The sequence below is a fragment of the Ptychodera flava genome, chromosome 9, assembly GCF_041260155.1.
Source record: "Ptychodera flava strain L36383 chromosome 9, AS_Pfla_20210202, whole genome shotgun sequence".
NCBI lineage: Eukaryota > Metazoa > Hemichordata > Enteropneusta > Ptychoderidae > Ptychodera > Ptychodera flava.
Window position 1 is genome coordinate 17,282,581 of NC_091936.1, and position 24,144 is coordinate 17,306,724.

Genomic DNA, 24,144 nt, shown 5'->3' on the forward strand with positions numbered 1-24,144 from the left:
GACAGACAGACAGACAGACAGACAGACAGACAGACAGACAGACATCGCTGCGACATATGCTCACGTGTGTGAACACGTGAGCAAAAAATGAAGGTATATTCTCTATCTTTCAATCACGACAGCGAGTCAATACGAATCGTCCACTTATATGATCACTGCATCGGCGCCATTTATCAGCTATTGTTTGTTGAACGAAGTAAACTTGATATGCCATTAACTATTCATTCTTCCTGTTCACACTTCTTTCCGCAGTCTGCAAGACATGTATCGTGCGGTACTTAGAAACCAGTAAGTACTGTCCAGTGTGTGACACACAGGTGCACAAGACACGGCCATTGCAGCATATAAGGTAATGTTAAATTTAATAACACAGTATGCCAATTCTTTCAGATCTACCGACATGACATAGATATTTTAAGGTTATAGGACGCGCCTACAATGTATGCATTCGGGATACTCTTTTTGTATCAGCTGGATACGATGTTGTCAATAATTCATCGCTAAAACCAATCATACCATATCATCTGCGGGTCTTCTGCTTTGAAATTAGCATTCTTGAGACGAAACTTAAATGTCGACATTTAGGGTTGCACAGGGACCGTTGAGGGCGTGACAAGTAAAATTTCGCCCCAAGTGCACGGCAAGTATCTATTGATCGTAAGTTTGAAAAGCAAGGCAAATTTTGAAAGAAAGCTGTTATTTCTTGCGTCAAAATTATTTCGGATTCGTAGTGCAATTATTTTTGTCAAAGCGAAGTTCATATTCCAGATATGAAAGTCCAGGCATTGTTCATGACAAGCAAGATGGAATGATATTGAAGGCGTTAAAAACATGACCGACAGTTTGAGAACTGATTCAGCATTATTGCACTTTCCACGCAATTGGATGTCATTGTCAAGTTTCGGTTTTACCTGCAGAGCTGACAGGACATTGCAAGGAATTGTCTACAAACTTGTACCAGGACTTTTCCGAGGTAAGTTTCACGATTCACTGTTACATGTTTTGCCTCTATTTGATAACTTATATATATATATATATATATATATATATATATATATATATATATATATAATATCTCGAAGTATACAGCTGTCCTTGTGGGAAATTATGTGCTCGATAATAAGTAGAGCGTTATAAATAATTACACAAATTACTTCAAGTACAAAGTAATAAAATCTGTAACTTACATCCTGCAATCCTCAGACAGAAGTATGAAACTTAAGAAACAGATTTACTGTGTTATTAATTATTAATGATATATATATTATATATATATATATATATATATATATATATATATCTTGACATTTTAAGAATTGCAGTAATAGCGTCTGATCGGAAATATTCTGTTTTGATCGTTTACAGACGAAATGAAAAGAAGGCGGGAATTTTATGCCTCCAACCCACAAACACCGAGTAAGTACCCGTATGTAACTATGTATAGACTCAGCAGGTAAACATTCACAGTTGAGGCGACACTAGTAAATTCTTTGTTTGCGCTCACTCAAAACTTCGGAAAGGCGGGTAAGAGATTTAAAACTACACACGACAATTACATGTACAAAATCAATTTCCTTTTTTGACAGTCCTTTCATAAACATGCACATTCTTGCAACTCCGTGCTTATGGAGTGGTACCGTTCGTTTTACGTCATTACATGGTTCAACGGATGTAATGCAACATGCTGCAAGGAATTATTTCGTATAATGTAGTAATTATGGCTTGGTTTTGCGACAGCACATCGCCAACGATGAGAAATTCTACAAAAAAAGTATGTTTCCCCCTGAAAATCTATATGCGCCTGGACGCAAAACACAAGAAATGCTACTGTGGCATTACTGATATAACCCATTCAAGTCGGTTGAGTCTGTTTCATGGAAACAAATCTACAGTTTACAGTACAGGTGTATTTTCACTGTGGTAAATATGTAAATGTACATTGTTTGTAAATTTCATTCACATACCTCTGAGTGACATTAATCTAATCCATTTCAGTTGACAAATTTGTTTTCGATACTCCATGCCACACGCCAATCGATCTTTACAGTCGTTGGGTTTGATCTTGGTCGCCTTTATCGCGTTAAACTTGGCATACGAATGTTAGCAAATGAGAGACGTTTTTCTCAACGTCACCCGTCATCCATGGGTACAGAAAACAGGACGTCAAGTCTATACGAACTTTGATTCGACGCCAGATGCTGGTTTGTTTTGAGATGTCTATTTTACGCCCACGGCTAAATTTTCAACCAGGCAGTGCCTCACACGAGTCAATGTAATTGCAATGGGGCCTTTGAATGGGCATATGACGGACATGATTTGAATGAGCATATGACGTCATCCTTCCAACAGTGGTTTCAAACACGTGTTTTGACGATCATTAAAATCTGCTGTTAAATAAATCACTTTTTTCTGGCAGTGTGTGATAAAATTCAAAATGTCGTTTCACAGAGTGTTTTTACAGCGTTAAGATATCAATGGCGCAGAGTGCGCATTGTTGACAGATTCCGGAACAATGTTTCATCAATTTTAGCGAAAAACCGACCAGCTGTTACTCAATTATGGAACATTTCATTACATGGTCAGATATTTGAATGGTCTATTTAATGATGTCGTCGTATGAAGTGACGAACCAAATTATTTATATTTTAGTGTGTTATTGTTGGTTAAAGGGATACGTGTTCAAAGGTCGTATGGGACCCATACGAACAATGTAAACACTGTATCCAAGGTACGATGGTGATTGATGAACGTTAAAAACATGTCTGTCATAACCTTCATCGTATATTTAAATGTTGCAGCTATGATAATGAGGTTCATCTAGATATCGTGCACGAAATACATTGTTTGTAAACATGAAACTCGCACAAGCGCAGTTCCGACGACGGTTTCCCTTTAAACTCACTGATTTGCGTTGTTGTTTCGTTGTATGGAATATATACATACAATAAATGACCGGCCGGGCCACAAAATACCCGATAACATGATTCATTTATTTATATCGTTTAACTTTTTATTTCTCGGGAGTAAATCTCAAATACCAGTGAAAAATTGAAATTCAGAAGAAACTGTGTACTTACAGGTGGTAACGCAAACTCGTCGAATGCAGAAGAACGAGGCGAGGTTGATGAAAACTTCGTGTACAAGGACGACGAAAAGATAAGCCTATCCCTGCAGTACCACAACGAGGAACCCTTGCAAAATGGCGGAGTTCCGCGCACCCCCGTTGCCAATAACGACAGCAGCCGGAGCGACGAAGATACCAGCGAAAAGGTAATGCGATATGGTTGCCGTTAGCTGTGAATGACGTTGTCTTTTTATGAAAAATTAACCTGAATACAGTAAATCGGGCACGGCACATCGTGAAAGATATTGATTCACAAAACGGCAGCACGTCAGCCCTGAAAAACCCGGATTTTAAAATAAATTAGAATAACGTAAATCTTCGGAATCGTTGCTTGTGTCGTAAAGAGAACAATTTACTGAATGATTGAAAATTGATAAACAAATAATGATAACGTGTAAGTAATTAAACATCGACTTTAGAGAGATGATAATTTGAAGTTTAATAATTTTAAATAATTTTTAATTAAGTTAAGTGTCAAAATTTGTTTTGCGTCCTTGCGCTTAGTTTTTTAGGATATTTTCAGGGAAAAAAACGACACACAGCATCATAAGGAAGTGTTAAAGCCACCATTTTAAGTTTTTGGATATTCACGAGGTATATTGGGAAGTGTAGCGCATAGCAACACACTCGTTGTATGGGTCCCGTTCATGCAGATGCAGAGGAGACGACCCTTAAGTGTAGATTGTGTAACATACCCCGTGACAGACGGTTCATATAAACAGCTATATCTTTCCCAGAGGCAAACGCATGATCAAATGCCCATAAACGAACCATCGACAAGGTCAACGTCAGCTATTCATAGAATATGGAATTCATTACAGACTGACGTTCGGTATTTGCGATGTCCGGCGGCGGTCACTGTCCACCACATCAAGAAATTTATACGAAGTAAATATGGTCTCCCGTTGTCCTATGAGGTGAGGTCTTTCATTAAATTTTGAATGTGAGCTGGACTTTGTCGACATAATGAATCCATGGAAACCGAAAGCGTGTCTGTGTGATGTCATCGTTTCGAGTTTAATTGGTATAACCATGTCTCAAGCAACAGCATGAAGCAGAGTATCGTTATTATGTAGTTTTTATTCTTTCGCGTTCAGCCAGTTCACATGTTTTTTTTTTAGCTCTACTCCGGTATTGTGTACTGTGCTCAACAGCCAGGTGCACGTTATCTTCAACCTGGCATGTGTGTATATATATATATATATATATATATATATATATATATATATATATATATATATATATATATATATATATATGCATGTATATATATATATATATATATATATATATAATATATATATATATATATATATATATATATATATATATATATATATATATACACGAAAAGCGATTTGCTTGTCAATGCAGGCAAAGTATAGTGCTCAATGCATTTCTGCAGGGCGGTAATACTGAGAATCTATAGGAACTTGTAGTTGTCACTCTACAGGCATGAAACAGCCTGTAGAGTTACAACTAAAGGTCAGCAGGCAGGTCATAGACTCTGACTCTCTCTCTCTCTCTCTCTCTCTCTCTCTCTCTCTCTCTCTCTCTCTCTCTCTCTCTATATATATATATATATTTATATATAATCCCATGGTATTTTTCTCTGTTTGACGTCATCGTATACGAGTGTTTTTCGCGAAGCCGTACAACTTCGAGCCGAAGGCGAGAAGTTGTGCGGCTCCGCGAAAAACACGAGTATACGATGACGTCAAACAGAGAAAAATACCATGGGATTATATATTTATCACATGAACAGTCTTCTTATTTTTCTTTTAACGTAAAAGGATCAAAATTATCGTAACAAATTGCATGAATTTCGTCGCGATTTGTGTTTTACCTACGCGGATTACTTTCATTTAAAGAGTAAAGCGGCCCGTCACCCAGGACATACTTTCATTCATAAATCCCATCAAGCTGAAATTTGCTACATTAAAGGGTATTTCCACCAACCAGACGTACGGATTCGGTCACGTGAACGTGTCAATCTTGTCTCGCGCTGTACCGATGCCAAGGCAAGTTGGCCATCGGCGGACATAGCTTTTACCGTGCTAGCGACGGATAACCATAGTACTCAGAGTTACTTAGAATATTTACAATTATATTTATGAAGTAAATGAGACGACACGATCGAAACAGTAATTCTCATTCTCAGAGATGCCGTGGCTTTCAAAATATCACACAAGTTTACGACCTTTGCGAGCGCGAAAGATTCCGTTCGATGACACAGTACACTCATTGCATGTCTGTGCCCACAACGTTGCCGTCACCGGTCTCTGCCGGTGTCAACTCGTCAATCCCGATCTCGGTCATCAATGTTTTCGTCTTACGAACTTTGATGTTTGCATTGACACATATCTCGTCCATGGATACATCCTAATTTTGTTGGGGGAAACCCTGTTTTGAGTGTTGTCTGAGTCAACTTTCGAAGTACATGGGATTCCACAGCGCTGCACACAGCTCGACAGCTTATGTCTTCGCTACAGCATTATGCCGCGCTGCAAGTTTGATTCTCAGCGAGACTTTACGGAGTTTTTGTGTGATTAAGGAAATTGATCGTTGTTAGTCGAATGACTTTAGGCTTGTGCCTCCAATGTCGCTTTCCCGAAGATTATACTTTACTCATTTATTCAGTTTGAGGTGTAGGTTTCGGTTTATCGCCAACCGGGGTCGCCAGGTACGACGTCCACACGACTCGACTGGAGCCGAGACGTTACTGAGCAGTGAGCCATTAAAATAACGATCGTCGGTATCTCCATTCGATTCTCGGGAAAAGCTACTGTTTTAGCGACTTGAAATTTCGTTGGACAAATATGCCGTTTCCATGTCTGGATTTATCGGGTCACCTTTTTGTAAAAATAACGTGCGAGCTAGCACGGCATCGATCACAACAAATATGTTCGTGTCGCGACGCCTGCATGTATGAACGGTACCATGAAAGAAAAAAGTTCCGGTTGATGACGTACAACAGGGGTAATTCGGATTTCTTATCCGTCCTGTTCTACGTCACACAGGTGGGAATTCGGGCCAGTTCATGTGATAATATATATATATGCTAAATATTGTGTTAATATTAAAGGATGACTTTTTTGACGTTGTTTGACCAATGGACCCTCGCAAAAATGGATCGTAAATGTATCATCTTTGTTGATTTTGTCATAGATTGACGTCATGTACCGTTATCGAAAGAGTGATGAATCCCTTATAGACCACTTTACGCTGATGGACATTGCCTACCTGTATGACTGGAGAAGAGTAAGTAACGCAAGTGGACGAACAATATGCCGAGAATGTTAATCCAAAAACGACTGCGACGGCAACACTTGACGGCGAAGCGACGTCAATAGCAAAATGGCTGAAGATTTGTAGTTGTGGGAATGTCTTTGACGTTTATTGTCAAGAGCGTTTCCGACCCGATCAGAGTCATGTTCACAGGTGTTCTCATTCTTTTATCTTACCACGGTCCTTGGTGGAGCGACCGTGATCTTACATTGGAGTTTATGCGATTTGCGCTGCCTCAGCTAGAGAATAGACCACAGTACCATAGGTAGGGGGGCGGGGCTTAAGTGAACGAGCCAATTCCCGTGTCTCGTATGACTCAGGCATTACTTTTGGGAAGTACGACAAAACATATGATAATGAACTTCAAATGCAAATTCCAGGCGTAATTCGTCAAGTTTGACAGGGTATTCAGCATCCTTGATCTGATAACGGGGACACAAAACAGAAAATAATAGTTTTCTTACTAAATATGTCATTTTCATTTTAATTAGACAACTATCAGGCATACACTGTCATCTTGTAACATTTTGACGCCACATAGTACTGCACTCTTTTTTTATGAACAGAAGCGACCAATGGCTTTGATGTATCGGGTCCGGCAACCACCTGTCAAGCGATTTAAGAAATCGGAGTCCACGCCGCCACGGCAGAGAGCGGCTCAGGAGACAGTCAAGGAGAAAACAGGCAAAGATCAAGATAAGACGTTTGAGAAGCCCGAGAAGAGTGAAGTTGTTCAGTCTTCAGATGCTCTCAAAAACAATAACAACCAGAAGGAGTTGGCCTGTGAAACCTGAAGAGATAAAATTTTAAATTTGAATCTGAGAGCTCATTGCTGCCCCTGGTCAATTTTTAACCTTGACACTATACCGCCGCAGCGTCGTTGCGCCCTACACAGGGTCGACATTAGCTGCAAACAGCTTCAACGGAACAATTGATGCAAGTTTTGATAATATTTGTGGTTACATTCTTCTCTAAGGTATGTTGAAATTCAGGGCGTTTGCCAAGTCAATGTATCCCATTGTTCAAAATATGCCACTTCCTTGTGGACGACTGATTCTAGTTTGAATTTTGAGGTTCGGTTTTCAAAACTTTGAACATTGTACGTATACAAGTTGTGTTGACCAGTTGAAAGCGATATTTTCTGATATAGCTTTTATAGCAGAGCGAGAATTATTTTTCAAACGGAACCAAAAACTTGAAAATGCACCAAAAGTTGCAGCTGGCGGGGTTTCAGTCAAATTGACAAATTATATATCATTAGTATTATTTAAACAAAAGCGATCTTCAGCCTTCTGAAGGTATGGAGTGCCATATTCAGTTCATGTCCCGCTGTGCCATGTTAGTTTCTATTTGAAAGTTTGAACGCACAGGCCATGCGCTAAAAAAACTTTTCAAAAACCATATATTTTGCTACGCGAGACCGTATTTAACCAAGTGAGCCTGTGTACTTTATTCGTATGACAGACCAAAACCAAAACAACTTTCTTTTGATTAAAATTAAATGTCAAAAAAGAAAGAATGACTGTATAAAATGTGTAAATTTGAGCTATTGTCATAATTAATATGCTCATGATGTTATCTGAAACTTAATGTCTCAATTGTGATATGAATAATAAAAATATACAGAAATGAGTAGTGCAGACAGTTTTCATGTTTTGTAACGTGAATTATTTCGAATTTGGCGTTCCTTATTATAACTGTGTGCATGCAGTTTAGTTGTTACATAGTGAGTATCGCATCGAATAAGGTGGTTACGCTCGAAAATTCCCGCCGCGTGCGATTACGCAAGAGACCACACCTAGCGACGGTGTAGCACGAGATTGCTGAGGTGGTTCATTGCTGTTATATCATAACAGTATATTGGAATTCTGATGTGAGATGTCAAAAAAATAACTTTTCTTCTGAGAGCTTGCACCTCTCGACCAATCAAATCGCCGTATTTGCACCACCAACATACTAGCATCATACAATATTGACCATGTTGTCCAGTTCCGCCTATGGTTTGCTTGCGAGCACTTTCAGTGTATACACAAAAGCACGCGCATTCCTCTCGTCGAGGTTGATGACGTAATGGTCCACGAAGCAAGATTTTACAAGTGTCATCGCCTTGGATTCCAGTAACCTCTTGAAAGTGTCGCCCTCTACCAGATTCCTATAATTCTCGTGAACAACAAGAATGATATAACCTCCTGTGTGAAGGAAAGAAAGTAGGAAATTTAAATCATGTTGACATTCAACAAAAATCTTAACACTATCCGTTTTTCGATAACAAAACAACTTATTATCAGACAGAAGATAATCAGAAATATTAGAGGGCCGGGCAATCAATCAATCAATCAATGTATGTATGTATATATATATATATATATATATATATATATATATATATATATATATATATATATATATATATATATATATATATATATATATATATATATTATATATATGTGTGTGTCTGTGTGTGTGTCAGAGTGTCTGTGTTCGTGTGTGTGCGTGTGTGTGTCGCTCAATATACAATACATGCATATATGTGTGTGTGTATACGTATCTCTCTCTCTCTCTCTCTCTCTCTCTCTCTCTCTCTCCTCTCTCTCTCTCTCTCTATATATATATAATATACACAGTTTCTGTACCTGTTTGCACGTAGTTAATATAGATTAAAGTTGAATTTTGAAATGGTAAGAAGGCGAAGTTTACCTCGTTGTGCTTTGTAGATAAATGCTACATGTGAAGCGAAGGTTGTCCGCTGATTGATGATATAAAGCGGAACTTGAAAGCCATACATAAGATACATCTTTCTTGATACTACAATTTTACACCAACAAAAGCCTACAATTTGCGTTCTTTATCTGAGACAAGTATTCCTATTTTGCAAGGGATCCTGGTTGTAAGAATGCATCTATATTGTATACCTTAAATCGGATTCGAGAGAAGTTAAAAAGAAAGACTTGGGGGCATGAAATAGTCCGATGCTAATATTTTCGCACCTGGTTTGACGATTCTGGTCCACTCCTGAAGGACGCCATCATTCAGCTGTCCGCCACCACCAAAGCTTCCACTGCACGTGATAACATCGTACGAATCTAGAAAGGACATTGCATTTCGATTACTTCGTGAAAGCGATATCTTAGTCTTGACTAATCACATTGTCATATTTCTATGATGCTTGCGTTCACAGTCATGTTGTCATGGTGACAATGTCTGTATTTGCGACAGAGGGGTACATAATACCTATTGCAAAACGATATCGACAGTGTGATGAAAGTACCGTTGTATATGTATGCAGCCCGGTATGCAGTAGCTATTTTTCAGGTTTCAGTGAAAATTGTTACAAATTATTGCATCTGTCAGCGGAATTTTCCAATTACAATACCTGTCTCGACGCCCTCTATAGATTCTGGTCCTAAAACAGCGATTATTGTTTTCCTGTAAATCCCCTTCTTTCGTGCAATTCGGAGCTGGCCTTCCGACATATCCACTCCATCGATGTTGCCGAAGCCAGATTCTCGCAGCTGCGCAATTTGAATAAAGATGCATCTTCGTGTTACGAAACGATGACACGTGAACCATGTATAGGATAGAGCCCGAGTACGAGGGCTCTTCTAGTATATGAAGTCCAACCCAACGATAAAATGTCGAGGCCGCAGGCCGAGACATTTTATCGTAGGGTTTGACTTTATATACCAGAAGAGTCCGAGTACGAGGGTTTTATCCGACTTAAAACTATCGCCCCTATTAAACTGATATATTTTCGTTTTCAATGTGTTTACGTCAACCGTCCCCTTTGTCAATGTAACATGTTTAGGATATGAATTAAAACTTTTATTTGTGAAATAGCCTTCAAATGTAATGGAACATCCTATAAATGCCCTAGGGCACATTAATTTAAATGCCCTAGGACACATCAGTTTATGTTTGTACCACAGCAGCTTTTGTGTTGCAGCTGGTTTCCGCTGTGTTACCAAATTTGAATATTAAAACGTACCAGATGTCTACAGAATATGACCTGTTCACTTTTGATTGGACAGTACTTTACTATGGCAATGTCATTCGTTTCTGGAATTTGGTGACCAAGGCTTTACGAGTAGATAAAACACCCAGTCAATTGAGCACTCTGATTGGTCAATCAACAGTAGATAGTCTTTAGGCATTGATATGGAACTACTTCTCAGCAGGGAGGCCACGATTGTCTGACACCACGCGAGGATTCTAAATCCTCATCGCGTGAAGAGCCTGACTTTTCTATATCATCGGTCTGCGTGATATCAACTGTTTGACTTTCAGAAAACAGTGAAGAGGCTCTCAAGGGTAATTTTAGTGATTCTACTACTCCATTGATGATGTTGATACCACTACAAGCGAAAATATGAGGTTTTTTCCTTAATGCTTCTTACCGTCTCTCCGATAAGTCCAGTACCGCAAGCACAGTCCAGTATTCGTACGTGTTTATCGGTGACTACTTCAGATAGTGCGTCTAAAACCAATTTTGGCCCGTTGTAAGAGGGTTTGACTACCTGCACAGACAAAATGTGAAAGTGTAAAGCGAACATAAAACTCGTTACGAAGAAGTTATGAACAATTGCTTTCGATAAGACATGGGTCAAGTCTGTGATTATAGTAATATCTCGTGTACTTGCGTTCGTCCGCATGAAAATGCGCGAGTATGGGGTCACGAACGGAACACAGGGGAGCAACTAGCCGCGCAGTCTCCACTGCGATTGCGCCCGTGGTGATGTGGTGACTTCACTGCACATCGTCGTCTATGACTTCGGATGAAATGATAAAGATATACGGTAGGCTGTCTCACGGGGACTTATTTTTTTATTCACCGACTTGAACTTACGTCCGCCAATTTTTCCCCCTCAAATTCATCTAATTGTTACAGATCGTGATATTTAATTTACAAATCCCACACTTGGTAGCTTAAAGGTTTATTCACAGTTTAACTTGAATGAAGCATTGAAAACGGACGCAAGTTTAAAAAGGAACCAAACAAAACATGCAGAATTCACCAACAAAGATCAGTAATTATTACTACAAATACAGTATATTCAAAAGCCTATACCTCATCGTAGTTGTCGCTCCATTTGTCGTATATTTCTGTAACTTGTTCCGTCGTGATCTCAGGAGAATAGAGTTTTCGCAGTGTGCTTTCGATATCCATACTCAACTGTTTTAGACATGAAATATGAGATAACATTATAGCGCCCTCGTGTATTAGGATTCAGATTTTAGATTCGTGCTTTGTACATTGGCCTGTAAATTTCCAAGTTGACTGTCCCGATTTTATTGAAAAATTTAACTTTACTGTTCCACAGAGGCATCTCAGGGCACTTGTCGTGCTAATATCAAGCACCCATTTTCTATCACGTATTATGTCGTGTTCAGGCGACGTATATTGTTAAGGTTCTCAAATCTATTCACAGCGACGCCTTTTATTCACTCTTTCACAAGGCATTGTCATGTTTATATATCCTCGATAGCCGAGGAGACTTTTCAAATTCAGTGATAAATGCTAATGCAATGAAGAATGCGAACATCTGCAGCTTGTTGGGGGGGGGGGCTGGGTGTTGGACGGGGGCTCGCTCATGAAAATCTGAACATACAGCTCGTCATCAGTCAAGTAAGCAGCGTAGTTATGAGAAGTCCAGAAGCAAAATCAAAAGTGTAGTACTAGAATTATGAACTTCCCCCGCAGACGAATATCAACGAAAAATACAACTACATGGGCAACGGGAGGGTATCAAACAATCTAGTGCTCTTCAAGTTCACTTCCATGAATCTCGACCTGTACAGTGAAGTGGCAGTCACCATTGCAGTGTACTTGACGTCTTCGTATTTCAAATCATTGTTTACACGAATCAATTAAAACGACATTTTTTGCGAGGCCTAAATCTACCAGCTAATAACAATCAAACAATAGAATGTATTGACGTCACGGTAAACTTCACGAGCTTTGGAAAATCTTACAAACAAGTTTGAGAATTTTTGTACATACTCTGACTAGAATACTAACTGAAACTTCCGAGACTATTGTAGACCATCTTGAGTAACAGATACGTAGACTGTGGCACTGTTTCTTAGTTCAAACATTTACATATATTCAAATTTTAACAGCCTGCACGCAACATCTTTAAAAAGTAATGAGACTTTATCAAGAGATTTTCCCATTAAAATTGAGACGCATATATTAACGCTTTGAATTCCGAATCACGTGATCTACTTTTGACTTGCAATGATGTAACTCTTGCTTATTAGCACTTTAGCACATAATTTAGTGATGTTACCAACACATGTGTGCCTCTAAAACTAAAGCATAAAAGTAAGCGCATGGAAAACGACTTTGCCTCCTTGCTATACTATTAATCATTCTGTCACGACTTTAAACTGCTCGTGTTATACCAATGTATACATCTGTAAAGGGAAAGATACATGCATTGTTTTAATCTTGAATAGAACAATACCATATATTGAAACAGCATGCACGTTTTCGTTACAGCGAAACTTAGCAAAGTGACTTTCAAATTGGTGTCAGACTTCGACATTTTCTTCCGCAATATTTCTTTTCATGTCATAGTCTTCATTAATTTTGTCCCATATCTTCGACGGACTAAACGTGTGTGGCGATTTCTACCCAACATATGTCATGACATTCTCTTATTACAAAAGATACTTGTACGTATTTTCACTTTTAGTGATTAGAGAGCACAATCTCATTATCTCTTCATAAAATTGGGTATTTTAAGTATTTAATAACAGCACAAGGTATAGCTAGCATTGTTTGCCCACGATGCGGTAAACAAAAGACTTTCCAGGTCCATTAAATCTTCTCCCTGGACCAACAAAAATTTGTAGCCCGTCTTTAACGTTCCCTTCCGGGTCAAAGATCATTCTTGTTTAGCCTAGAGGGTCAGCGACGCTCGTCTAGATGGCAGGTAACAGGGGACATTTTCTTCTCTACCCTCTACGAACGACAGTACGAACACTTCCCTATTTTACACTCGGGTGCGTAACAGCAGTTGTAAGCTTTTAAAAGAATAGATAGTTCCCAGCTGCGTTCTTCCGGTAAACAAGTAAACCCAGGTGGAATAACTGTGACCTAAATACAGTAAAGGTCAGATCTCAAAAGCTCTGCCACCGTGCACTAGAAAAACAATTTGTATCAATTTTTCTGTCCGTCGTTCATGACACCCGCGTTTCTGCGTGACCAGTCCCATGTATCTAATCTGAGAGTTAATACCTTACCTGACCTGTGTTCAGCCGATATTTTCGTGACTTATTATAAGCTGGCTTTGTTGTAGAGTGCTAAACGGGTCAGAGCCATTGATTCCAGCAGAGTGAACTCAACAGACAAGGGTCTCGTCCGTAGGCCTTCCATAGATGGCGCTCTACTGACCTGCCCTTTCATATCGACCACAATCTTATTCGCCGCAGTTTTGGAGCTCATTTTGCAGTACAATTTTGCACTTAATTCTGAACTTCACGTAAACCTTAGACATAGACCCTAAAAAGGGTTCTATGGGTAAACAAGGACAACAACAATTGACCATATAAACGGCGGTTCAAGTGCTTTATTTAAATCTATCATGTACAAATAACAACGCAGACAAAGTAGCCGGTCCGCAAAAATGAGCAGCTACAATGGACACAGAACAGAATAACAGGAGGGTAAAGGGCATAGGCATTCAACTCAATGCAAGCAAACCTTCACTTATGCAACCAGTAAGAATATGAATGATTCTTTCCGGTTGCATCATTGACGGTCTGCTTGCATTGAGTCGAATGCCTGTGGTATAAAGGGTATGCTAGATTATACACACCAACGGGAGATGCGGATTAACACCGCCAAAACAATCATACACCGTAACTTGCATATGTCATCAATCATATCATGACCTTTGACCTCAGTAACCATCAAAATGAAGACAGGAGAATGCAATCACAACGACAGAGGAAAATAATAGATTACAACAATCAAAGATTGGTACGGTCATTGAAACGTTATCGGTGCGAACGGTATATCGAAAGTGGTCTACGAAAACAGTAGTGCAGAAATTTATTTCAATAAATCTAAATTAATGAGATTAATTTTACGCTTTTGTTAGTTAAGGGGGAGTGACATGAGAGCAGAGAGTCGACAATATTTAGTGTCAGGGACGAAATCACTTCTAAAATGTATTACTATATGTAGCCTTTTCCAGCGGTGAATACAGATCAATTCAGTCGATGTTGGCGAGATTAATGCCACAGCGAAGTCTACTTACTGTGGCATGATTGTATTGCTACATATCTGCGATTATTATAGCACGTACCCGACATTGCCATTGTCTTTCAGACATGACTACTATGATTTGATGCGATTTTCGGCCAGTATACAATTCGAAAAAAAAAGACTTACACTTTTGCTCAACCTTACTTCAATGAAACTTTCAACCTTTCTCTTACTAAATCAACAATAAAAGCAGGGGTCACCGTGTAAAGTTTGGTACTAGAGGAATAAATTATAGAAATAACGGAGGACGCGCTTTATTTATAGGCTAGGGCGAGAGGAAAGCCAAAATTAACGGGCGAGGCATGCCGAGCCCGTTAATTTGGCTTTCTCTCGCCCGCGTCCATAATAAACGTTAATGGTCAGCGCGAAGTCTGTTATTTAAATTATATTATCAACGAACCCCGAAAAACCGTCAAAATTTACGAAAATTTCCCGTGCGAACGACAACGGGGCCCCAGAACCTGTCAGTGAGTAGTGCGCGCGCTGCAAAAATTTTGCAAATCCGGAGATTTGTTTGAAAAAAGGGTCTAAACTTGGCCCACAAATGCTCCATTTTATTTTGTGGTTGATTATGATCTTTGTACAAATCACAATTTTCGTTTTAGTCGTAAAGTTACTATGTTTACGATATTATTCATATTCACGGGCATGAAAACAAACCATTACTGTATATTTGTGGGCAGTCATGTGGTTCAGATCGACCAATTAAAACGCAATGGACAGGGCATGGTAATATACCTAATATTTTGCCGATATTTGAAACTGAAAATTGCCGCCATCTCTGTGTCAACTCTTTGGGGAAAAACAAATTTTGCGACAATGACTTTCGAAAAACTAGGACGGTGAAAATACTTCTCATTCCAAGTGCTTTAAACGAGCCTCCATAAGCGATAAATAAGAAAAAAATCGTACAAATCTGTCTGTCTCCGAGATGTATTCATTCTATAAGTTTTCACTCACAGATAGTTTCGTTGGACTGGTTATGTGGAAACCCAGACGTCAAGATTTAGACAAATTTAAAGATTCAGGACTGATATTCATATAGAGGGCGCCCTACATGACCAGGGCTAACAGCGGTTCCGACTGCATCCTTTTCATGCACGGTAATTTTTACCTCGCGTCGGCAGATATCCAAACACAAATACGGAGTTTGTGGTCAGCGAAAAACGAAAAAAAACATTTGCTGTCATAACTGCTATGTCATTATAGCCAGGCTTGAGGCAAACTCAGTCTTGAAATGCTGGACGATGCGTCACTTGCTGGCGCGGCTGTGGTAACAAAATCACTTACAATCACTTGCATAGCTAGCAATATGGATATTATAATCGAAAGCGAGCGATCTCGTCACCTAACAGGCTTTCATACAAGTGACAGTGATCATGATATCAGTATACATGCTTTGGGGCCTAAATAAAAATACAAATCAATCCAAACAGACTCGGAAATAAATCCACGCGCAGGTGTCTTTTCTAACAGATTTAATATTTGTTGTAGTTCGATCATTGTCATCCATTTTGTATACTCATTTTTGCATACCACAATACACTTGACCCCATTACTGTATGCAGCAGCACATCAAAGTCCAATCTGGCGGTCCAATATATCGTATACCTGATCGCGGAAGTCATTGTAAAAGGAACAGCAACACAGGCAACTTCAGAAAACGACTTCTGTTCATTGGTTAATAGTGTATATGACAACATTATCGTCTGTAGTAGGTCAATAACGATCATAAATGTTAAAAAAATAAAGATTTCATTTTCTAATCGAATTAAAATTGTCGAATAAGTTCTTGTAAATATGATGGGACAATACTGAACATGCCAACAAAAAACAGTACATTTTCAGGCAATAAATGCACCTTGCTTTGCACAGAGTTCTCAAGTTCTCAAGATTTTAACCTAGCTTGATTTGGATATCATTTTGTCGATGCTCTGTAAAGTGCAGTTCTGTGTAAATTCTCTTTAAACGTGTAAGAAACAGCCTTCTTTTATGTATAGTAACTGAGAAACAAATAGAAACGATTTAAGCGCTGAACGAGTGCATAACAATATCTGCAATACGTCTAGGGTTGTATCAGTTTCGAGCACGCCAAGGTTCGTGCAAGTCCTCAGATGTAACTTTGTGATAGGACAGGGTATGTCAAATAAACTCTGTTCACCAGATAACAAAGGGTCGCAGCTATCGAACCGGTCCCTGCTACAAGCAGGCACGGAGTGATTTATAAGTGGGCCAACAGTGTCAAATTTTATTAGTCAAAGCTTGTCAAACGATACACGCAATAGAGCAGTTACTATAGCATAGACCAGTTACTATAGCGACCAGGTGGATTGTGTAAATAATCTCAGGTGACCAAACTTTCGGGACTTTTGATGCGTATACTTGTTATGTTACACTGACCTCGAGCTCGCGTGATGTGTTTTACGAGGAAATAAATATTCTGCGAGCTGGGAGAGAAAATAAGACATTTGCATGTTATATAGAGGATGAGAAAGTGCAGTGAACGTTTAGTTTGCGACAAATGTACTTCACAAACTTAATTTAAACTCGCTAATTTTTTTCTGACAGGCCCTGCTGGTAGGGTGACCACACAACAGAGCCGTACTCTAGAATACATCTTACATAAACAAAATACAGAGAAATAATTGCTGATATGTTATTGAATGGCTGGCAAAGACGCTTAATAAAACCAAGAGATTAGAAGGCTCTAGAAACAATGTTATTGGTGTGAAAAGAATAATTTAGATTGGAAGTAAGGTAAATACCCAGATCCTTGATAACAGAGACCCGTTGAAGAGGAGTGCTATTGATGGAGTAATCAAGAGAGGAAATGACTCTTTTCTTAAGTGTAAAACTGATAAATTTACATTTACTAATAATATTAGGTGACAGCTTCCTGTTGTTATACCATCGAGCAAATTTGTCAAGATCTTGCTGTAACATGACACAGTCAGCGAGGGAAGAGATGGTGCGATAGATCTTAGCATCGTCGGCATACAAGCTGAGCTTTGCAGAAATGTCTAACAGTAAAATATCGTTAATAAACATAACAAAAAGTAGTGGCCCCAAGAGTGAACCCTGGGGCACTCCTGAAGAAGCTGCGTACCACTTTGACGAGCAACTACCGAACATTACCCTCTGTCGTCTAAGATGGAGACAAGGAGCCAGCCAACTATGCAGATTACCACATAGACCAAATTTGGCGGCTTTGTACAGGAGAAGTGTGTGACAGACACTGTCAAAAGCCTTGCTAAAGTCTATGTAAATTGAATCTTCCTCTGTTATTTACTGTTCAGTGAAACAGAGATGAAATCTGTATAATCCACTAAGTTAGTTGTAGTGGATCTGTTTTTAACAAATCCGTGCTGGTCGATGGATATATTTGGTTTACTATGTTGATAGATATGAGGAACGATAACTGCCTCAAAAATCGTAGCAAAAAAAAGAGGCAAGAGAGATTGGGCGGTAATTTTCAACTGCTGATTGACGACCAGATTTAAATGCGGCGAAAACATTGGCCTGTTTAAACTGAGAAGGAAACTGACCAAGACAAATGGATTTTTGGAATAAAATTTGGAGGGGAACAACAAGAACATCGGTACAGTGTTTAATGATGCAGGCGGAGATACCGTCCGGGCCACTCGCTTTGTTCAAGTCTAGAGAAGCGATGACTTTCTTAATACTGTCCGGACATATATTAACGTGTGATAATTGTCCAAAACATGGGTAATTAGGCTCGTGCAGATTAGGATCGTTGTTTTCAGTGAACACAGAGGCAAGAAAATCGGCAAACAATTGAGCAGCCTCGGAGCTGGAGTTAGAATGCTTACCGTTAAATTCAAAGTTCAAAGAGTTCAGAATAGAGTTATCTCCGCGTTTAAAGAGGAAAGTCCAGCGCCGTGGGCGCACAATAGGCAACGTCGTAGTGACGTCGGTTGATGGCAAACACTGGGCGGGATGGTTAAACACTTGCTTAGTCGTTGGCTTATCAGAGAAACATAAACTATCTTTTACACCAGGAACTACCGATTATCACCTCTGCCTGAATATTACGGAAGTGTGTAGGGTTCACACAATTCGAGACTACATTATAACTAGGGTGGAGTAGGCCTACTGGTCGAGGGGCTGTGGTCTGGTCGACAGCCTGAGACCTTCCTTGACTGTGATTTCTTCGCTACTAAAGTGACTGTATGCCGTACGTTGTGAGTTCGAATCCAATCAAAATTTACTGAATTCAAATCACAGTCGTTTTGCGGTTCGATAGACAGCGATGCGATGACCGCTGTGGTATGCAATAGAAATACATGTATAGGAAGTTATGAAACAGAATGGCCGCTCATGTATCGCCGTGTTCGGAGACGAATTTCCATCATACAATTTGCTCAATAAACAGCAACGATATATGGCTTTCAATACATCTCTGAATTTCTGCTAACCTTTTTGCGTCTATGTAGATGTGTGCATATTCCGTTGCGATTTCAAATGGGACCCGGTTTTCACCCCCTGGTTTCAACCCCGGCTTTCATCAACACGGAACGGATACTTTCTCACAACAGCAGCGGTGATTTGAATGTGAAGGCGCTGTGATTGAAGCCAGTAGTTGAAATGGACAGAGTATTACGAGTTTCGGAAGGAAGATAGAAAACGAAGGTCTTGACTTAGTTCAGGAGAGAATTTCCTCGGGCACTGTATTGAGTTTAAATCTAGCCCTGAACATCTCGTGTTCGGTACAAGCGCGCAAACTAGACATATAAAAATAAGGGGAAAGTCTAGCAAATAGATGATAGTCTCTAAGGACGGTAGCAGATTGTGATCGTAAGCAATCGTAAGTTAGAACCTTCTACTGTTTGTAGCTTTATGGCTTTTTTGGTTGGCAGTGATGTAGATAATAGCCGGTCACTGGTACTTCGCACGGCCGGGTTACACGCAGCTTGCACGGGAAAAAAACTTGTGAATTTGAAAAACAAATCTTCATCCATTCGTAAGCTTATTTTCCGTGTAATTTTGGCATTTCGAACAAATCAGAGGAAAGGGTGAAGAAATTTTGAGTAAAACTGATTTAAAACGTTACGACCCCCAGTTTAGAGTTTGGTATGCATGACCCGAAGTATAGTGAGCGCAGATTGCATATCCGGTTACCTCGGATAGGTAACCTCGGAAAACATCGACGACCGTTCGTAATATGCAAATGACATGTGACTGAGACGTTGTGGAAAAGTTGCCGTAGTTCCATAGATGAGCCTGCATATTTGCATACTATACATACGCTGCTTGCTGTTCCGATATGTAAGCCAGAATCTTCAACAAAAGGAAACTACTAGTAATCTGTGACAATGGTCAGCCAAATATTTTGAAATACATTGGTAAAGAAAGTAAATGACGCTGATGAGTCCCCCAGGACAGCTGTGCAGGGCCGTGGTCGTCGTCGATGAGTACTTGAGTATGGATGATCATGGATGATCGATCTACAACGCAATAGTGGCAACGATGTAATCGACACTGAAATTTCAATTCCACTCAGCTCAACTGAATTGAATCAACTGATATAAACATGACCAAACTTGTCACAATGCTAAAGGTACTTCCTCAAAATGTGAGTCAAAAGATTCAGTTTCGATGCCTGAAGGAAAAAATGAAATTGTGATTGCCTTCAAAACGACGTGTGAAGACTCTCAATGTTCATAACTTTTTACAGGAACACATACAAAACGTTTTTTTTTCAAGACCACCAATCACTCCAAAAAGAAAATGCCGTTTCTTGCGTGTTCATTACATGTGTCGTATCGTTTACGTTGTATGTGGTTGTGTATGCGTGTGTTTAGGTACGTACATAACGGTGATTTTAGTGATAAGTCAGTACGCTTTGTTTGTTGTGCTCGGCAGGGATCAAGATCGCCTAGGCCGCAATTTGAATTTGAGTAATCATGATTGGCAGCATACATAAACATTTAGAACAGAGGTCAAATGGACGTTCTGGACCCACGCTTTGTGAAAATATGCGTTCTCTGTAATAAATAACAGTGTTTTTCAACGTTTTTTCGACATAAAGGCAGTCGCTATGCATTCACATGTGTCATGTATGAGATTGGACGGAAGTTCACACTGTTCACCTGTCGAATTTCTAGAAATCTCGGAGCAAATCGAGTGCGTCTTACCCGTAGCGTGGCTTTTGCACATCTGCATAGTTTTACCGTAATCCCCCTTTTGTAGGGGACTTTGTCGTTTAAAGGCAGGGGAGCCTATAAATACCCCCTATCTCCCTGGGGAGTCATAATCCAACATGAGTGGCACATGGTAACAACGTCAACGAATGCTCCCGAAAATCTGGATCATTCAACAACCATGGTGTAAATTAAAGCACTGTTCCAACATATTACGTTTTGTGAATACTTGATCACCCTGTTGGCGAAATTCTCTCATTTTTTCCATTTTAAGTTGATTTTTTATGCCAAAACTGCTTCGATGCTGTGTTCGAAGCGTCCAACAAACAATAGATGAAAGCATTCAAACAGCTGCCAATCACGAGGGGACGCGCAAAGGTGCAAACGATCAAACATTTGTTGTGTACATCGGATCGATTACGATGTCAACAATGAATAAACGATTCTTACTACTGAACGAAAAAACTTGACCAACGGTTACTGAACACGCGCCTCAATGAATTCAGACACAAACGGACTACTTCATGGTTTCAAGCAGATTGCCTCTCCCTTTTTGTTCGTTGATGTGTGTACCTGTAGGCCTATGAATGGGTGATGTTTTTGTTGACCTGCAGTACGATATTTTACGATAGATCGCTTTTGGAAGTATGTTGTGGCCTAGCCCTGCTTACGATGACGTGCATTCCGGGCGTTATACGGCCTCTCACCACAGCTCTGCTGATTACCATGGACAAAACCGGCAACATGCGGATCCAATTTGGACGGAGCACGAAAAACTACTTTCTAACTGTTTTCGGCCGAAATCAACTCGATTCCGATCTACATGTATGCAGCCTACCCAAACCCCTCAACCGCTCACAGACTGCGAAAAAAATGCTCTCGTGACGTCCAAAACCGTTGTTTGCTCGCGATGCACGGTCAATGGCTCATGCAGTGGACGGGCATTGGATACGTTCATGCCACATGAAGCCATGAGCTTCATTATTTCCTGTCGGGTCGGGGCGATGAAACTAAATCGTGATTGATTCATCTCTGTTGGATTTGACCAAAAAGAGACACTTGACATAGATTATAGCATCAAATGTTGACCGTTCAGACTGAAACATGATATAAAAGGTCTGAAGATCGCCGTGATCGGTGATGTCGTTCTTCTCTATACGTTTTTCTGAGCTAGTTTTTTACTACAGTAAATTGTTCGAGTATTAGCTGACGTTTTTTAGAAAACTTAATCAACTTTTCTTTCCCAACCAGGGCAAAACATTACCTTTTTTACTTTCATGGTAACCTAGGATGAATTAAATCGCAGATTAATAGACTCTTATGTTCTTCCTCGATTGTCTGTGACTGATTTTGCTATCTCAATATCGATATTGCGTTCGCACTCGGTGTCTTGAAACTTACGTCATCTATAGTTTTCGGACAAACTCAAGAAATTCGACAACTACTAACGAATAGTCGGCAAAATTTACAGAGACAAGCAATAATAATTATGGTCATTTTACCGTCTTTTTTACCATTTTTGCCGTCTTTAGATAAGCGGACTCGTTTGACGGAAACAGTATATAACGATCTGAGTTCCCATATTTTTACCCTACCGTGCGAGTGTAGTATTCGAATGAGTGAGATCATAATCTTACGCTGTTCCGAGTGGTCTGGAGATTTTTTATAATATACAATAAATTGACCTTATCAAAATTACTCTGTTTTACATTGCTTGGATATTGATATTTTTTCCGTACGTTTTGACTGTTGATTTGAAGTCTTTTGATTCTCCATTGGCAGCAGCACATGTACGGTTACAACCGCCATGTGATGACCAGAGTGTGATTGTAAAGTTGTCGGGAAGTTGTTCAGAAGAAAAATCATTTTGTATTTAGAGGCTTCAGTTCGGGATTTTTCAAGATAAACAAATCATTATACATTTCCTACGTCTTTGAAACGGGGATTACGATAATGTGATGAATGTGATGAAAAGTTTGTGAACGTCTTTGTAATGTGTTCTCACGATGAGTGTGAACTGATTCTTTGTTGGTAAAAATCGTCAGAAATGGTCCAGTGACCGTGATAAAATAAACACAGATGCAAAACCATTGCGAGGAAGATAGTAGAAATTCACATTGCAATATTTGCTGTCGACGTATTTCTCAGCAGGAATAATAAGTTTTTACACGTTGTGTATAAGGACAGCAAGCAGGTGTTCGGCGGTCAATTGCTTCATCGTAATGATCTTGATCGCAGCTATTTGGCGAGAAGACAGCGGGTACTTATAATCTCGCAAAATTATTGATATCATGTCTTTGTGTTGAAAATTTTCGATCGGAGGCAGCTCAAATCAACAGCCGTGATATATTCGGAATCGTGTTCTCACTGGACACCGAACTGATATCAACAGTACGTTATGTACCATCGGCGGTAACACATTGGTCGTAATCTTGTCTAATTCTGCCCCGCCGTTTGTACCGTCCAGAAATTTCAAAGCTAGATTTTTCACCCTGACATATAATACAGCGACCTTGCACACTAATGATCATTCCACTGTTTCTGTTGGGGTTTGTTGGTTTTTTTAATTTGCTCCGTGGCCCCGGTATGATTTTTTCAATACGATACACAGTTTGAATTTTTTCAAGGTAAATTTAGTATATTCCCAGTTTGTGGGGTAAAGTTTTCTGGAGTGAAAGTTTGAGTTGACGCTGATAGAGTAGACGTCGAGCCCGGCACAGTTGACTGGGACCCGGTCGGTTTGGGGTCGTTTAGTCCAGAAACCTGCAGCAGAGTTCTGTATGATCACCGTTCGGCATTTGGGTTTTTTTGGTCAAAGTAATGCAGTAACAATGTACGCCAGATTCTTTGTGTTGTTTTTGTCACAACCGTCATACGCGTATACGGACGGTTTTCGATTAAAAACGGTAGTAATATCCAGTGCTCGTAAATGCGTGCAAAATTTATTCAGTGACTGTTTACGCAGCAGTCGTAAATACGACTAGGATTTACCACCACGTAACAACTGTGAACACCGCATCAATAGTCCATACGAAAATTTTGTGCTGAATCGAGGGATATAACAATTGCGGTAGAAAAGGTCAGTCCATCATCCGTCAAAGTTGTTGATCGGAAAAATCTTCACTGAGCGCCAAGTTGTACACGTAGTTCTGTGGGCTTTCCACTGTCCCTTGTTACGAGCTATGTTCAAAGTGCGTCAAGCTACGAATATTTTCATGTACTGAGTTACAGACATCGGTGAAGTACCGGGTACATTGATTTTGTTCAAACACACTGCCTGTTTGTTCCACGTGTTG

At 39.7% G+C, this 24,144-nt stretch overlaps 2 protein-coding genes across 4 annotated transcripts in view; one reads left to right on the plus strand and one right to left on the minus strand.

The window, feature by feature from the left end:
- The window catches only part of LOC139140182 (polycomb complex protein BMI-1-like), a 26,006-nt gene extending 17,947 nt beyond the window's left edge, over positions 1 to 8,059 (plus strand). For both annotated transcript variants that reach the window (XM_070709252.1, XM_070709251.1), the window contains 7 exons: positions 253 to 349; positions 918 to 973; positions 1,366 to 1,416; positions 3,080 to 3,270; positions 3,946 to 4,041; positions 6,293 to 6,385; positions 6,979 to 8,059. In XM_070709252.1, coding sequence (XP_070565353.1) covers positions 253 to 349; positions 918 to 973; positions 1,366 to 1,416; positions 3,080 to 3,270; positions 3,946 to 4,041; positions 6,293 to 6,385; positions 6,979 to 7,206 — 812 coding nt within the window. In that variant the 3' untranslated portion in view covers positions 7,207 to 8,059. The remainder of the gene's footprint in view (positions 1 to 252; positions 350 to 917; positions 974 to 1,365; positions 1,417 to 3,079; positions 3,271 to 3,945; positions 4,042 to 6,292; positions 6,386 to 6,978) is intronic.
- LOC139140183 (methyltransferase-like protein 27) lies at positions 7,838 to 13,780 on the minus strand. 2 transcript variants are annotated; one of them, XM_070709254.1, is made up of 6 exons: positions 13,661 to 13,767; positions 11,481 to 11,585; positions 10,810 to 10,929; positions 9,789 to 9,927; positions 9,403 to 9,498; positions 7,838 to 8,601 (listed from the first exon to the last, which is right to left on the minus strand). In XM_070709254.1, the coding sequence occupies exons 2-6, from the start codon at positions 11,577 to 11,579 to the stop codon at positions 8,408 to 8,410; spliced, it is 648 nt and encodes a 215-aa protein (XP_070565355.1). In that variant the 5' UTR covers positions 11,580 to 11,585; positions 13,661 to 13,767; the 3' UTR covers positions 7,838 to 8,407. The 2 variants fall into 2 exon arrangements, with proteins under 2 accessions (XP_070565355.1, XP_070565354.1); XM_070709253.1 differs by having other exon boundaries at positions 8,271 to 8,601; positions 11,481 to 11,580; positions 13,656 to 13,780.
- Positions 13,781 to 24,144: the final 10,364 nt, after the last annotated feature.

Coding starts and splice junctions, on each gene's coding strand:
- LOC139140183 (XM_070709254.1), bottom strand. CDS start 11,579: ATGGATATCGAAAGCACACTGCGAAAACTCTATTCTCCTGAGATCACG. Junction 9,499..9,788: donor TATAGAGGGCGTCGAGACAG/GTATTGTAATTG, acceptor TGTCCTTTCTAG/ATTCGTACGATGTTATCACG. Junction 8,602..9,402: donor GACCAGAATCGTCAAACCAG/GTGCGAAAATAT, acceptor TCCTTCACACAG/GAGGTTATATCATTCTTGTT.